Consider the following 15,185-nt stretch of genomic DNA (forward strand, 5'->3'; position numbering starts at 1 on the left):
ATGGGGAGGCGCTGCTGGCGGCGGCGCGCGCTGGTGGCCGCGTGTCTGGGCGCCGCGCTCCTGCTCCTGGGCGCCGCGCCCCGCGCCCTGCGCCCGGGTGAGTGTGCCCGCCGGCCCCAGGGCCGCCCCACCAGCGGCCGGTCCCCCGACCGGGTGGGGGCACCTACGGTTTCCTCCCGGGCTGGGGGACTGGGACGGGTGCGCTCAGAAAGGCTCTAAACGCCCCGCCCTTGTCCCGGCTCCCCGCAAGGGTCTTGTCCCCTCGGGAGTTGGTCTCCCAAGGCCCGGAGAGGTGAGAGGTGACAGTCCGGGCCTCCCAGCCTGTGCCCAGGGACCAGGTGAGTGGTGGGCGGCGGAAGGCATTAGGCCCACCCGGGAAGTTTGCCTCCTTTGCCTCGAGCTCACCCCGCTTAGCGCCCGGAAACCCCTCCGGGTGCGCGGCCGCGCAAGGGTGGCGGGCTTGACGCTCCGGGTCCGGAGGTGGCCCCTCCGCGCACCGCGCTGCGCCCTGGCGCGCCTGCTCCGCCTGAAGTTCGCACCGGGAAGGACTAGGATCCTGAGCACTCACCTCATGGTCCGGCGGGGGAAACAGGCAGCCAGTCGTGACCGCCGTGCGGATTTCCAGCTCCGAGCCGGGCATGTGCTGAGTCTTCTTCACTCACGGGAGAGGCCGAGGGGCCCTTGGGCGGCCTGGGGCTGGAGGTGCCCGGAGGCCTGTTCTGACCTCTGCTCTGTTTGCCTTTTCCTGGTGTGAGTGTGAGTGAATGTGAGAGTGTGTGTTGGGGGAATCTGTGTCTCCTCCCCCACCCCCTGTGGGCTCTGCAAGAATCCTTGGAATCACGCCTTTGGAGCCTTGCAGAGGGGGTCCAGGGAGGAAGTAACCGTGTCCGCAGGTGGGAGGGGACCATGGGAGTGTGGGGTCAGGGTGGCTCAAGAGATGAGGCTGAGGAGACTTTGGGGTCAGCACGTACCCACCTGGCTGGGTCTGGGTGACCTATCCCTGCCCCACTGCCCAGGGCCTCAGTACTCCCATCTATAAAATGGGCTGCTCGAGTTCTTCCTTACAGGGTCTCTGGGGAAGTGGAGTTAAATGGGAGCAAAGTGCCTGGCTCCCAGCCTCCTCATCAAGCCGGATGTCACATGGGTGGCGTGGTGCCCCCCGCATCCTGGGGTGAGGGGCTTCCTTCTCCTGCTCACCTCAAACCTCTCTGCCTGCCTCTGGGCTGCGGTCCAGGTGAGCTGGGCTTGGGAGGCTCCTCGGTGCTCACCAGGGCTCTGCCCAGTCACCCTGCCGTTCACACCGTCCCCTCCATGGCTGGACGCAGCTGCCCAGACCTCGCCGCCTCCCCAGGCCCACGGGAGGGAGCCGCAGTCAGTCTTTCCGTCCCCCGACCAGTTCTGAGGGCTGGGTGGCCATGGGGGTGGTGCTCCTGGCTCCTGGGGAGGGGGCTCCCATGTCCTAGCTGAGCCGAGTGTCCCCCGGCACTGCGTGGGCTGTAGTCCTAGTATCTGCGGTCATGACACTGGCCACCCACTCTTTCTCGAACAAATGATTACCAGGACCTAGGGCCGGGCAGGGCACAGTGGTTCCTGGCCCCCAGGGCTCAGGCTCGGGTGTGGGGGGAGAGAGAAGCTGCACTTTGTTCCTTCTGACCTCCTCCCTCTCCCGTAGATTAGGAGGGTGCCTCCCATGCCCCCTTCCTAGCCTTTGCTCAGGCCGTTCCCCACCTGAGCCGAACCTGCCTCATGAATACCCTTGGCCATGACCCTCTCCCGCAGCAGCGTGGCCTCACTGCGTCTGGCCTGGCAGACCCTTCTGGAACCCTGCTTCCAGCGCCCCCAGGTGGGGTGGGGCCTTTCCTCTGCTTCCCAGAGCCCCTCTCTGTTCCTTCTGGACTTTCAGGCCTTTCCCCATGGCCTGCTGCCAGCCATCAGAGCTTTGAGGGTGACCTGGACAAGCAAGGGTTAATCAAGCCAACCTAGCCTGCTGGCTCTTCTGCCCCCAAGCCCTGAGCTGAAGCCCCTGACCCCAGGAGCCAGTGAGGCTGTGCTAATGGTGGGCCTGCAGGCCCGGCAGAGGGGGCAGAGACAGCGGGGCAGAAAGGGCAGGCTCTCTGTCCAGGGCCTCTGGAAATGGCTTCAACAGGGCCTGCGGCATCTCCGAGTGTGTCCCGGCAGCGTGGCCCGAGTTGGAAGGGGGTGGAGCGTGTGGCTCGTGGCGGGGGGATAGGGCTCCAGGGCCCACGAGGGACTGCAGCCCCTTCCTCCAGGCAGGTGAGTCTCCAAAGCGGCAGAAGTTGCCACAAGGTGGGCAGGAGACCCCTGAAGCGGGCTCCGCTGCCCCTTTTCTAGTGGGGAGGTCTGGAGCAGCCCAGCTGGTGCCCGTCAGGCCAATGCTGACCTAGTGGCCAGGGTCCTGGGGACGAGGAAGATGCCAGAGGAGGTGGGACAGCTGCCTGGGGCACTGCCGCCCTCAGCGCCCTACCCTCGCCCCGGCCCCACTGACAGGCCCACTGTCCCCCCTGCCCGCCCACCCTTGGCTTCCCCTGTGGCTTACCTGGTGGGGTGACTGACTGCTTCTGTGTGATGCCCTTGACCACGTATTCGCTGGGTGCCTCTTTGTGCCAGCGTCAATCTGGGCTGGGGACAGAACTTACTGATAACCTGCCCTCCCAGAGTTTCTGTTTTAACATCAAAACCCCGGATCTGCAGTCTGTACCCTCCGTCCCCAGAGGCGCACCCAGGGAGAGCCGTGATGCTGCTACTTTAGCTCCCCACCCCTGCTGGTCCACGGGGGCCCTGCTGGGAGGTGCTGGGGCCCACCCTACCCCACCCCGTCCCGACCTCCATCCCCTTCCGGGTTCACAGGGTTGAGCATCTTTCCTGAGGCTGGCAATCAGGGGTGTTTCTCTCAGAGCCAGGCTGGGCTTCTGCCCACTTCCAGGGGACCCTGGGTGGGGGTGGGGGGTTGTTCCCAGGGGGCCCGCCCCTCCCTTCTGGGCTGGACTGCTGCCCTCCTCGTCCTCCGGGGCACAGCCCGTCCCTTAGGGCCCCGCTTCCTGTCCGAGGTCCGAGCGTGATGTGGGCTAACAGGGACCTTCTCCCCCAACAGCCTTCCTGGAGGGGCTCCAGGGGGAAGGACCCAGGAGGCTCGGGTGGGGACGCCGGCTCTGTCCCCGCTGTCCGTCCGCTGCCTTCTCGGGCACAGCAGCACCTGGGGACCCAGGCCGAGGGAACAACGGTCCACGATGGCCTCGGAGCCCCTGCAGTCGTGCAGTGTAGGGCCCTGTAGGCAGCCACCGTTTCTAATGAGACACCAGGATTTGGTCCCACGCAGAATAAATGCAGAAATGCCCAGTGACTCCTGGTGAGCCAAGGTGCCAGGGCTGGGGGGGCGGTCAGTGAGGACAGGGCCCCTGAGGCCTCAGCAGCAGCCCCTCAGTGCAGGCGTCCGGGCTTGCCCCCGGCTGCCCTGTATCCGCTGCCTCCCCCGGAGCCCCGCAGGCCCCAGCCCGCAAGGTCTCTCAACGCCTGCTCCGTGGCGCCCCAGTGCCCGACTGGACCCCCGACTCCTTCCTGTCCTGGCCCTAGAATCACAGCAGGTGACGGGTCAGAGACGGGGCGCCCCCAGAGGGCCGTGTCTCAGACTCACTGGGCCAGATGCTCTGCCATCAGGGGCTCGAACCACGTCTGCATCTCTAGGTCTGGCTTTTCTCTGTGGTGGCCTCACTCCCCGCTCCCGAGCCAGCGGGCAGCGCCTTCTCCGGTAGTTTCAGCCAGGGTCCCAAGGAGGCATCTCATTGGCCTGGATTGGATCACATGGTGCCCACCTCTGAGCCAATCGCTGTGGCAGAAAGGGATGGAATGCTCTGATTGGCCAGACCTGGTCACATGCCCAACCCAGCCGCTACGGGAGTGGGGAGCCTATCAGAACCACCTGGAGGGAACAAGCAGGTTTGTGTCTGGAGGGAAATCAGGTGGGTGACCGAAAGGAGGGGGTGTGGCTGCTGGGAGCCCAATCAGTAGATGCTCACCACACTGCTGCCCACTCTCCCGAATTGCCGGAGGGTTCAGAGCTCTAAGGCACCTTCCAGGCCGCCAGAGAGTAAAAGTCAGCTGTCAAAACAGAAGGCTCCAGAGTAGGGACTGGTCGTCTCATTTTGCAGAGGAAGACGCTAAGATCAGTAGAAACGAAGTGACTTGCTCAAGGCCACCCAAGTAGGAAGTATGGGTGCCAGGATTTAAATCCACGTCTAAATCCTAACCCTTATGCTTTCTGCTGTACAGGGCAGGTGTATTCGGGTTGGGCTTTGAAGGCTGCATAGGAGTTTACCAGGTGCAAAACAACGAAAGAGAATTGCAGGCAGAGGGAGTGGCACAGAAAAGCATGGAGGAGTGAAATGGCCTGGTGTGCTAAGGGATGTGCTGCTCCCTCAAGGGTTCATGAGATGGAGCAGTGAAGTGGAGGCCAGGAAGGTACTGTAGGTTGGTGAGTGGCCTTGAATGGCAGGCTAGGAATTGGGGTGATCGCCCCACGGCCAGGAAGGGCCATCAGTCTTTAAATAAATACTCGCAGACACTAGCTGAGGTACAAGGATTATAAGAAAACAGGACAGTGCCCTCCTTGCAGAGCTGACCTTCCAGAGGGGCAGCCAGATATCAGCCCACACAAATCAGATGATCTCAGCAGTAATGAGTGCTGTGAATAAATTAACGGGAGGCTGTGGTGGGACATTTGAGCTGTCTGGTGGGACATTTGAGCTGAGATCTGAATGAGAAGTATTGACCCTAAAGTGTAGAGGTTTCTCCTGAGGTGGGGACGCACCTAATGTGTCCACTGACCAGCAGGAGGGCAGTGTGGCTGGAGCTGAGTGAGTGAGTGAGCAGGGAAGGGTGGGGCTGTGCCTGGAGACGCCCTGGAAGGAACTGGGACTTGCCATCAGCCAGCGAGAAGGCACGTGGGCTTTCCATCACACGGTGGTGGGAATAAAACCTGTGATTATCCCAGGCAGAGGGGACGCAACTGTACTAGGAGTGATCTGACCAAGCAGGGTTCCGTTCTCGGCATTGTGGAGCTCAGCGTAGAGTCTGAATCTTAAATACAAGTGGAGAGATGGCTACTTAAAAAAAAAAAAAAAAAAAAAAAGCGGCAGGATTGCTTTTTTCTCGTGAAGGGCTTGATCTCTGGAGGGAACATCCCTGCCCCCAGCCTGCAGGTCACAAGGGGACCCAGTGGGCCGGGCAGCGCTGCTCCTGCCCATCTGTTCTTGCGACACTGGCCCAGCTAGAACTTATTAACCGGAAGCCGCGTCGTAACCTCTACTCCCTGGGCAGGGGTCACCAAGCACAGCTTCCCCCACGGGTGCAGCCTCAAGTGGCCCAGGTACGGCTGCGCCGGGCCTGTCCTCAGGGTGAGCGGGCCAAGGACCGTTTGTCGGTTTCTGTTTTTGGTTTCCCTGTGCGGCGTGCCACCCCCTGGCCTGCGGTGCTGTGAGGATGGGTGGGGTAGTGTGCAGGGCAGGGTAGGGCACGGCAGTAAAGGACGCACTCACGCCGTGGCCTGGGGTCAGGCCTGCTTAACGCCCTTACTTGCTGTGAGGCCTCAGCAGTTTTCTTTGCGTCTTTGAGCCTCAGTTTCCCCATCTGTCAAGTGGAGATAACAATAGCTCCTACCCCCAGGAGTACACGTGTCAGTGAACAAAGCAGGGGCACGGTGCCAGGCTCTCGCCCACCCAGCACCTCCTGCCCGGCTCCCCGGCCTCCCTGCAGGCTCCTGTGCTGCCCAGGACACTCCAGTCCACGTGCAGCAGGCACTGGGCTGTCAGGCTGGGCCTCGCGCTGGCCCACTGGGCCGGGACCCAGGCCTGCTCGTGAGTCCGGGGCTGCATGGCTCCCCGGCCTGGACCCTGTGGGCATGGGCCCTGGGTGCCCCCAGATGGCGGGCAGCTCACCCCCTCTGCTTCCCGCCCCTTCACACCCAGCTAGTTTGCTTTGAGCTATTTCCGACATCCTGCTGTTGTCTGTTTCACCTTCTCCAGCCTCTGTCCCTGTCCTCCTGTGTAGCTGCCTTTGTCTCTGTCACCCCTCAGTCCCTCCCACCTCCTTCCGCCACCCTCTCCCCCTTCTCTCTCCCTCTCTCTCTATAACCTATTTTTGTTTCCTTTTCCAAAGGAGAACCCGCCTGCGGTTTTGCCTGTGGCTGCTCTGGGCTGGCCCAGGCCCCTCCCTGGCCATGAGGCTGGGCCTGCCCACCTAACCCTCTGGCCTGTCTGCTCCACAGCGCCCTTGGCAGGGAGGCCTGGGACCTGGGGGTTAGTGGAGGGGCTTGGCGACGGGAGTGGGGGTAGCAGGATGCCTCCGTGTGGCCCTCTGGGGACAGCGCCTACCCTCGGAGCCCAGGCCTCCGGCTTCACGGAGGCGAGGCTGGACCCAGGGATCTCCAGCGCATTCCCCTTCGACCCTCCTCCATGGCCACCCTGCCCACCCTGCTGGACCGCGGCTCTTCTGCTCTGTGCAGTGGCAGGCGTGGAGCTGGGCGGAGGCGGCCCAGCCCTGTAATCACTGGCCTCGGGCTATTCTGGGCCTCTCGCCTTCCACCCACTGGCTCCCGGGGTCTGGGATGGGACCTACTTTCCTGCAGGCTGTGGTCTGGCCGGGAAACGAGAGGCCCCACACAACGCTTGGTGTTTCCGGAAGGCTGCGTGCTTCCGAGTCGTGGGGCTCTGGGGTGGAGGTGGCCTAGGTCTGCTCCTCTGCATGCCCCCCGGTGGGCACCAGCCTTTTCTCCATCCCCAGCCGTGACCCTGAGGGAAGCTCTTCCCCTCTCAAAGGCTCCACTTTCCCATTGGCAGTGGTGAGGCGGACCCCCCCCCCCACCCCGCTCCCAGGGCTGTGCGTGGCGCTGGGCTAGTGTGGTGCCCGCAGCTCCTGGGGCCTCCCTGCCAGCCAGCAGCCAGGAAACAGAGGTTCAAGTCTTGGGACCACCGATGACCCCCAAGACCTGGGCAGGCCCTGAGGGCCTCACCCCTCCACGTGCCCTGGTCACAGGAGAGCGTGGTCCTTGTTCTGGGGACACTGGAGTGGGGAGGGGCCCTGAGGCTGCCAGAGGCCTGGCAGGTGGCCTGAACAGCGGGCTTCAGGTACACACAGAGGGCTCTGGAGGCCGGGGCACGGCCTGTCCGCCTGTCATTTACTGGTTCCTTCAACCACCTCCGCCAGACAGTGCTCCAGATCAGCGGTTCTCAACGTGCACTGCCGGGCCAGCAGTTAACAGCACGCCTACACTGTCAGAAACACAGACTCACGGGCCCCGCTCCACACCTACAAGGGCCAGAGCCTCTGGGTATGGGGCCAGGCCACCTGTGGTTCAGCAGGCCCCATGCACGCTCAAGCTGGAGAACCACTGCTTGTGGTCAACTGGCCGACAGGTCAGTTCATCAGATTTTCCAGGTTTGCTTGTTTGCCAAAGACTTGTCTTAAGGAAAAGTCTTGCATCCTGGCAGCATTTTAAGACTCTTCATTTGGTTGAAAGCCAAGGATCGTGGAAACGCTCGTTCTTTTTATGAATATATTATTTTCTCATATGATCCTGAATTCTTAAAAGATATTCCTCTTATGAACATTCCATATTATTATGAATTCAATAATTTCTCAGTAGCCATGGAATATATTTAAATTTCTAAACCAGATTTACACATGCTCTTGTATATATTATTTTTTGCGGTCAATATCATTTATTTTTATTGAGATAATACTCTCATTCTACAAAATTCACGTTTTTAAAGCGTACAGTGGTTTTTAGCATATTCAAAAGCTGTGCACCGTCACAGCTGTACAAACCCACAACATTAGCCACTAGCCCTGCCCCACATGTTCCCAGTGCCTGCGTGCCCCCCCTCTCCCCATCCCACCCAGAGCCCCTGGAAACCACTCATCGACTTCCTGCCTCTATGGATTTGCCTGTCCCGGACGTTTTATATAGACGGAGTCAAACAATGTGCGCAGGGCCTTCTGCGACGCTTTTTTCACTCAGTGTCAGGTTACAAGGTGCATCCACATGGTAGCAGGTGTCAGTGCTTCACTCCTTTTTATGGCCATTAAATCTGTTAGCTGTGGGTTTTTCCCAGATGGCCTTTATCAGTTTGATGACGTTCCCTTCGATTCCTAGTGTTTTCATCATGAAACGGTACTGAATTTTGTGCAGTGTTTTTTCTGCATCTCTTGATGATCATGCGGGGTTTTTTCTTTATTCTATTAACATGGTGTATTACCTTGATTGATATTTTTATGTTGAACCAACCTTGCATTTCTGGAGTAAATCTCAATCGGTCATGGTGTATAACCCTTTTTACATGTTGATGGATCTAGTTAGCTAGTACTTCCTTGAAGATTTTGCATCTATATTCACAAGAAATACTGGTATATAGTTTTCTTTTTTTGTGACGTCTTTGGTTTTGGTATCGGGGTAATACTGGGTTCATATGACGAATTGAGAAGTGTTCTCTCCTCTTCTGTTTTGTTTGTTTGTTGAAGAGTTTGGTAGAGATTGGTGTTACTTTTTCTTTAAATATTTGGTAAAATTCACCAGGGAAGCAATCTGATCCTGGGCTTTTCTTTGTGGAAATTTTAAAAAATTACTAATTCAATCTCTTTACTTGTTATATGTCTGTTGAGATTTTCTATTTCTTCTTGAGTCAATTTCAGAAATTTGTGTCTTTCTAGAAATTTGTCAGTTTCATACAGGTTAAATTTGCTGTTGTACCGTTGCTCATATTGTATTCTTCAACCCCTTCTTACTTCTGTAAGGTCCACTACTAATGTCTCCTCTTTCATTCCCATTTTTAGTAATTTGCATCTTCATTCTTTTTTTTTTTGGTCTAGCCAAAGACTTGCCTATTTGGGTGATTTTTTAAAGACTGCATTATAATTTATTAGTTTATTAATAACTATAACCACATTTAAGAAAAACATGAGTCTTTGGTAGTTCCGGGAAGATTGAGGAACGCAGCGATGAGACAGAGAGCACCCCTGCCCTTGGAGGCTGCCAGTCTGGGCGAGAGCAAAACCTGCGTTTACCATGAGGCGACACACACACCAGCAGGGGACGTACAGGCCACTGTAGGTGTCCCCAGCGGGTCACCTGAGCTGGTCACCTGCTCACCACCAGAGAGCCGGCAGCTTGGCTGTGCCATGTCCGCTGCTGCCTAGCCCTTTCTGTCCGCCTGTGCCTGGGGCCAGGGGAGGCTGGACCCAGCCAGCCTGCTGAGCCCTAACTCTCAGGGCTCCATGCACGTGGCTGGCAGAGGTGGGGCGTGAGATGAAGGCAGATGGAGGTGGGAGAGGTTGGGTGGTCAGGGCACTCCCGGAGGGCGGTGGTTTCCACCTTCCCTCTTGTTCCCTCCTGCCCGGCCCCCTCCAACTGGGGGGGGCAGGATGTGGGGGCAAGAGTGACACCAAGCACCCTGCCCTGGTGGACGAGGGGCCCTGTCAGTGCCCCCAGAGGCAGGCGGGACACAGGTGGGAAACTGAGTCCCAGAGGTGGATCCAACGTGCCGAGGTGAGTTGGCCAAGCCCCCAGGAACACGGCCAGTCTGTCTGGTGCAGCAGTGAACGCCCCTCTCCTTACTCCCCCAGCGTTTGAAAACAGGGCCGTGGGCTCCAGCTGGCTTGGCGGCAAGAGGAGGAGTCCCCTGCAGATGCTCTACGACCTGGACCAGGTAGGTGGACAGACGCCCCGTCCCTCCCTCCGCCTCCAGCCACGGGAAACCCCGAGCTCCCACGTGGACCTGCTGCCGTGGGGCTGCAGCCACAGCCAGCCTCTGTCCGGGAGGGAATGCTGGGCTGCGGCAGGGCAAATCGTGGGGCAGGCTGAGAGACCTGGGGTCTCCAGCTGTGCACTGAGGCCACGCCCTCTGCAGCAGTGTTCCACGTGGCGGACAGAACGACCAGCGGGCTGTGTGCCACCCACGGCAACAGGCGGCAGCCAAGGGACCCCCGATCTCAGTCCTGCTGTGACAGAGGGAGACAGGCGGGCGCCCCCTCACCAACGGGGGGACCTGCAGGGACCACACACTGTGCCCACTGGGAGCACACGTCTGGCTCACACACACCCCAGCAGGCACACTCAGCACTACTGAGCGCCTGCGGGTCACCTGGGTCCCTGCCCTTGAGGTGCTGACGGTCCCGCGGGGGGAGGATGGCATCTGATGGCTTCCCGCACCAGCCTGCACTGACTTGGGTCCAGGCTGCCCTGAGCTCTGACGGGAGGGCACAGTGTAGATGGAGACCCCCTCTGAGAAAGGGACACGGGGCCTGCAGAGGGACAGCGGAGATGCAGATGGGGGCACCGAGTACCTGGCGGTGGCAGAGGGCCATAGCGGGGCAAGGGCAATAGGGAGCCGGGGAGGAGGACCACACTGGGCTGGGGAAGGCGGCTGCTCACCGAAGCCCTGAGGGCTGAGCCCAAGGCACCCACACCCTTGGGGTGCAGGTGGGAGGCCTTGGTTCAGCGAGGGTGACAGGCTTGCCCTGGGCCCCACAGCGAGCGGAGGGCAGGCCAGCCTCTCAGCAGGCTTCTGAGGGGCAGGTGGGGCTGGCTCGGCCCCCTCGCAGCCTGAGGGCCCAGTGGCCGTTACGTGTCAAGGCATCCTGCAGCTGGACAAACAACAGCAGAGAAACGGTCTGACCGACAAGTGCTGACCGTGCACCGGGCACTCGAGTTCCGGGAGCCCACGCAGGCCTCACGGCAATCCTGTACGATGGGGCGTCATTATCCCCGTTTACCTACGGCACTGTCCCTTGGCACAGGGAGGCCAAGGACCCTGAGAAGGTCACAGAGCTCGTAAGGACTAGGCCCTGGCTGAGGGCCAGCCAGGCTGGCAGGGATGAGGGCTGTGGCTGTAGGACTCCGTCCCGAACCGGTGGGCACAGCCCCGGCTTCTGAATCCTGAGGGACCCGAGGTGGAGTCCCAGCTTCTCTCCTTGACAGCTGCAGGCAACCCACTTCCTCTGAGGCTGTTTTCTCTTCTGTAAAATGGAGAAAGCAGTGCCTGGCTTGGTATTCATAGGGCTGCAAGCAACAGAAAAGCTAGCTGAGGCCAATTTAAGCCATCGGGACACTCACTGCTTATGTCTCAAGATGCTCAGGCACCAGCAGCCCCTGGTACGGCGGCACAGGGCTCATCCCCATCCTCCGGACGTTACTACTGTGTAAGCTACTGGTCTTACACCCCACCCCGGTTTTAGGGAACGGTGAGAAAATACTCAGTTTGCCCCGGCGCTTAGCGCTCTGACGTCAGACGTCTTTACCAGGCTGACTCTGACGTCGCATGTCCGTTCTCCGGCTCTCGGGGTCCAGAGTGCCGTGCACGCGATCAGTCACATCCTGCACGCGCCTCAGGCCGGGTCGATTCACTTCCCCCCATCCAGGCCCCCTGTCTCCCGCGTGGCCCTGACCCACCCCCGTCCTGTCCCCGCAGGGCCCGCGCTCCGCGCTGGCCGAGGTGCACCGGCAGCGGCGCGACCTCCTGCGCCGCGCCTGCAGCCGCCACACGCGCCGGCAGCACCTGCTGCAGCCGGAGGACCTGCGGCACGTGCTGGTGGACGACGCGCACGGCCTGCTCTACTGCTACGTGCCCAAGGTGGCCTGCACCAACTGGAAGCGCGTGCTGCTGGCGCTGAGCGGCCGCGGCCCGGGAGACCCGCGCGCCATCCCCGCGCACGAGGCGCACGCGCCCGGCCGCCTGCCCTCGCTGGCCGACTTCAGTCCGGCCGAAGTCAACCGGCGCCTGCGCGCCTACCTGGCCTTCCTGTTTGTGCGCGAGCCCTTCGAGCGCCTGGCCTCGGCCTACCGCAACAAGCTGCAGCGGCCCTGGGGCGCCACCTTCCAGCGCCGCTTCGGCACCGGCATCGTGCGGCGTCTGCGGCCGCGCCCGGGCCCCGACGCGCTGGTCCGCGGCCACGACGTGCGCTTCGACGAGTTCCTGGCCTACCTGCTGGACCCGCGCACGCGCCGCGACGGGCCCTTCAATGAGCACTGGGAGCGCGCCCACGCGCTCTGCCACCCGTGCCGCCTGCGCTACGACGTCGTGGGCAAGTTCGAGACGCTGGCGGAGGACGCGGCCTTCGTGCTGAGCCTGGTGGGCGCGCCCGGCCTGCGCTTCCCCGAGCCGCCGTCCAGGGCCCGGGCCGCTGGGCGCGACCGTGCCGCGCGTCTCTTCCGCGACATCAGCCCCTTCTACCAGCAGCGCCTCTACGGCCTCTACAGGATGGACTTCCTGCTCTTCAACTACTCCGCCCCCTCCTACCTGCGGCTGCGCTAGCCCTGCGGGCGGGGGGATGGGGCGCGGAGACTGCGCATGCTGCGGGGCCCTGACTCTGCCCCGAGAGCCGCCGCCCCCGCGCTCTCTCACCCTCGGCCCGCCCACCCGGGCCAACCGCATCCCCGGTGCAGCCCCCGTGCAGCCCACCTCCCCGCGGGGGGGGGACTGGACCCCTGGGTGCCTGCCGCCTGCTTCCTCGAAGCGCCCCAGCCGGCGGGTGCTTCTCCAGGACCCCTGAGTGGCTGAGGATGGGATAATAGGTTTCTAGGTTGCGAGCGCCTGTTTTTTGTCCACTCTGTCCTGGAACCTATCCGTGGCGCAAGATTAGAACGCTGGCTCGGCGCAGCCTGTGGCCCATCCTGGGGCCCTCCCCACCTCACCTGCCCGGATGAGGACGGCCCTGGACTAGGAGAGAAGCCCGCCGCCCCTCCCCGGGCCAGGCCCAGGGCAGGCCCAGCCTTGTCGCCAGCTCCGCTCAGGCGGCGACCGTGAGCTGCCGGCCACCTGGGGCGTCCTGAGCCCGGAGCTCACCGAGGGCCCTGTTCTGGCCCCACCCTTGGTCTCTGTCCTGCTCGGTCTTCCTGAGCCCACAGAGCCCAGGTTGCAACGTAGTGGCAGACTTTATACGACCTTGGTGAGCTGGGGAGCTCATGTTTTTGAAATAAATGTGTTTTGTTACTTTCTGACATTTTAGAGTTTCTGTGTCTCATTTTGCCATTTGTTCTGGGGGCATGAGGTTGTCTCATCTTGAGCCTGGGTCACCTTCACAGCAGTCCACAGGTACCAGGTTATGTGGGGAGTGGGATAGGGAGGGGGTACACCATGGGGAGGGTGCTACATTCTGGCTCAAGGGGCGACAGTGACACTTGGGGGAAACCTATCCTTTTACTCTGCCTGGGTCGAGGCTTAAAGCCAAACCAGCTCAGCCAAGCCCTGCGCTTCGGGCTGCCTCCTGCCCTGGGGGGTGTGTGTGTGTGTGTGTGTGTGTGCGTGCGTGCGTGCGTGCGTGTGTGTTGGGCTGCTTGGCAATGAGGATTCCCCCCTCAGAAGCTACACACGCTGTGTTACATCATGCCGTCGATGCCCCGATGACACACAGCTTTGTTCCAAGCTCACGCAGCGCCCATGCAGCCTGTGATGTGACCTGTTTGCTGAGTTACCTCCATCCAGAAGCCACACCCCAGGGGCATCACAATTACAAGTCACCCTCCTGCCCTGCCCTGACACTGCGTGCTGTCAGCCCCCAGCACCTGCTGTGGTCTGGCACTCATCACAGGCGCACACACTCCCTCAGGTGGGGCAGCAGTGCACGCGCCCCGTGTCTCCGTGTCACACTCTCCACAGCCTACCACACAGCCCTCCTCTGTGCCCTGCCCTCACCTACCTTGGGGTATCTGCCTGCTCCGAGCTCTCTGGCTGGTGCCAGAACACCTGTCCTCCCAGAGCACAGGCTGTCAGCCAGCCTCCCAGAGCTGGGGTCCCGGCTGGGTCACTGGACGATCCGAGAGAGGCAGGGTCTCATGGGCAGAGCTGGACAAGTCGTGAGGGCGCCCAGGGGGCTCTCAATCAGGCACGCCCATCACGGATTCTACTAAAACCAGACACAAGTTCCTAAAGGGATTGAGGTCACCAGCTGAAGGTCCCAAGCGTCTACCTTGCTCACCATTGTCTCGTTTTCCCAGTTCCTCAGTCTCCAGAACTGGGTGGTGCCGGTCAGCACCCTCCCCGGGATGGAAGGGATGTGGGTGGATTGGTTTACGAAGACCTGTTTAAAAGAAGTTTCAGTGTTCTTTTGCTTTTTAGGGCTTTCATTGTCAGGAAAATGTTTCCCAGATTTTTGTAGTTGTGGTGTTGGGTTTTTTTTTGTTTTGTTTTCGGTTTTATTTTGTGGCTTTGTCATCCAAGCAGCTTCCTGGGAGGCCTATTTCCATGCTTGAAAAGTTTGCTAAAATAAACCCCTGGTTCTTTGGGCCTGGAGGGATGGTGCACATTCCGTCTCCAGGCAGAGGCCCACTTCCCCCCCCCCGCCTACCGGCCGGACCAGGCCTTGAAGCTTCTGCGGCCGCAGGGGAGGCAGAGGGAGCGCCCTTCGAAGTGCCTGCTTCCAGGGAAAAGCCGTCAGCGCCGTCTGGTGGAAGAAGGGGGAAGGGGGCCCGCCCTGCAGCGTTTGCCCCTCAGGTGGTAAACTGCAGAGTCCTCCCGGGACTCAGCCCCAGGTGCCTGCGGGGAGGCCCTCCCTGCCCTTCGGCGGCGCTTCCTGGAACCTCCTCCCAACTGGACTGGTTGCATCCACATCCCTGTCTGCAGACCTGCTCTGGGGAGGATCCACTGCGGACTTGCTTCCATTTCACTGGTCCCTCAGTAATAGGCAGTTAGGCTCACCTGCGTCCTTGCATGCACCTGGTCCTGCGCACGCGTGTGTGACTGTAGGAGAAACTCCTGGAAGGCGGGCCCGCACCCGCGACCACCTTCTCCTTAGGAGTCCTCAGCCCTGTGCTGTGCGTGTTTGGCTCTGCTCACACTCGGGGCACCAGGACAGTCGAGGTCTGGGCGGCTGCACCTGCACTCTGGCAGCACGCCCCATGCGCCACGCGGGCCACCGTGGTCATTTCTCTGGCCTGTGGGGTGACTCTGCACCGAGAATCCCGCTCAGCCTCTCCTGCTGTCAGACATGCAGCGTGTCGCGCGTTTGTCTGTGAGGTGCTTCCCAAAGCTTGTTTTCTTCTCTGAGGACCTCGTGTACAAACGCTCAGCACACAGCGAGACCAACAGATAGTTCCTTACTCCCTAAACGTTCTCTCCTTAGCGAGAACTTGTAGAGGAGGAGCCCTGAAGAGCAGCACGTTTTATGACTGGATTCAGGGG

At 60.8% G+C, this 15,185-nt stretch overlaps 2 protein-coding genes across 4 annotated transcripts in view; one reads left to right on the plus strand and one right to left on the minus strand.

The window, feature by feature from the left end:
* On the plus strand, positions 1 to 12,320 carry CHST13 (carbohydrate sulfotransferase 13). The gene is made up of 3 exons (XM_068557248.1): positions 1 to 97; positions 9,634 to 9,716; positions 11,478 to 12,320. Exons 1-3 carry the CDS (start codon positions 1 to 3, stop codon positions 12,318 to 12,320), a joined length of 1,023 nt encoding a protein of 340 aa, XP_068413349.1.
* The window catches only part of C12H3orf22 (chromosome 12 C3orf22 homolog), a 24,631-nt gene continuing 17,379 nt past the window's right edge, over positions 7,934 to 15,185 (minus strand). For 2 of the 3 annotated variants that reach the window (XM_068557250.1, XM_068557251.1), the window contains exon 4: positions 7,934 to 11,068. In XM_068557250.1, coding sequence (XP_068413351.1) covers positions 10,783 to 11,068 — 286 coding nt within the window. In that variant the 3' untranslated portion in view covers positions 7,934 to 10,782. The remainder of the gene's footprint in view (positions 11,069 to 15,185) is intronic. The other variant, XM_068557253.1, reaches the window with a different exon arrangement.

The sequence above is a fragment of the Eschrichtius robustus genome, chromosome 12 (assembly GCF_028021215.1).
Source record: "Eschrichtius robustus isolate mEscRob2 chromosome 12, mEscRob2.pri, whole genome shotgun sequence".
Classification (NCBI taxonomy): Eukaryota; Metazoa; Chordata; class Mammalia; order Artiodactyla; family Eschrichtiidae; genus Eschrichtius; species Eschrichtius robustus.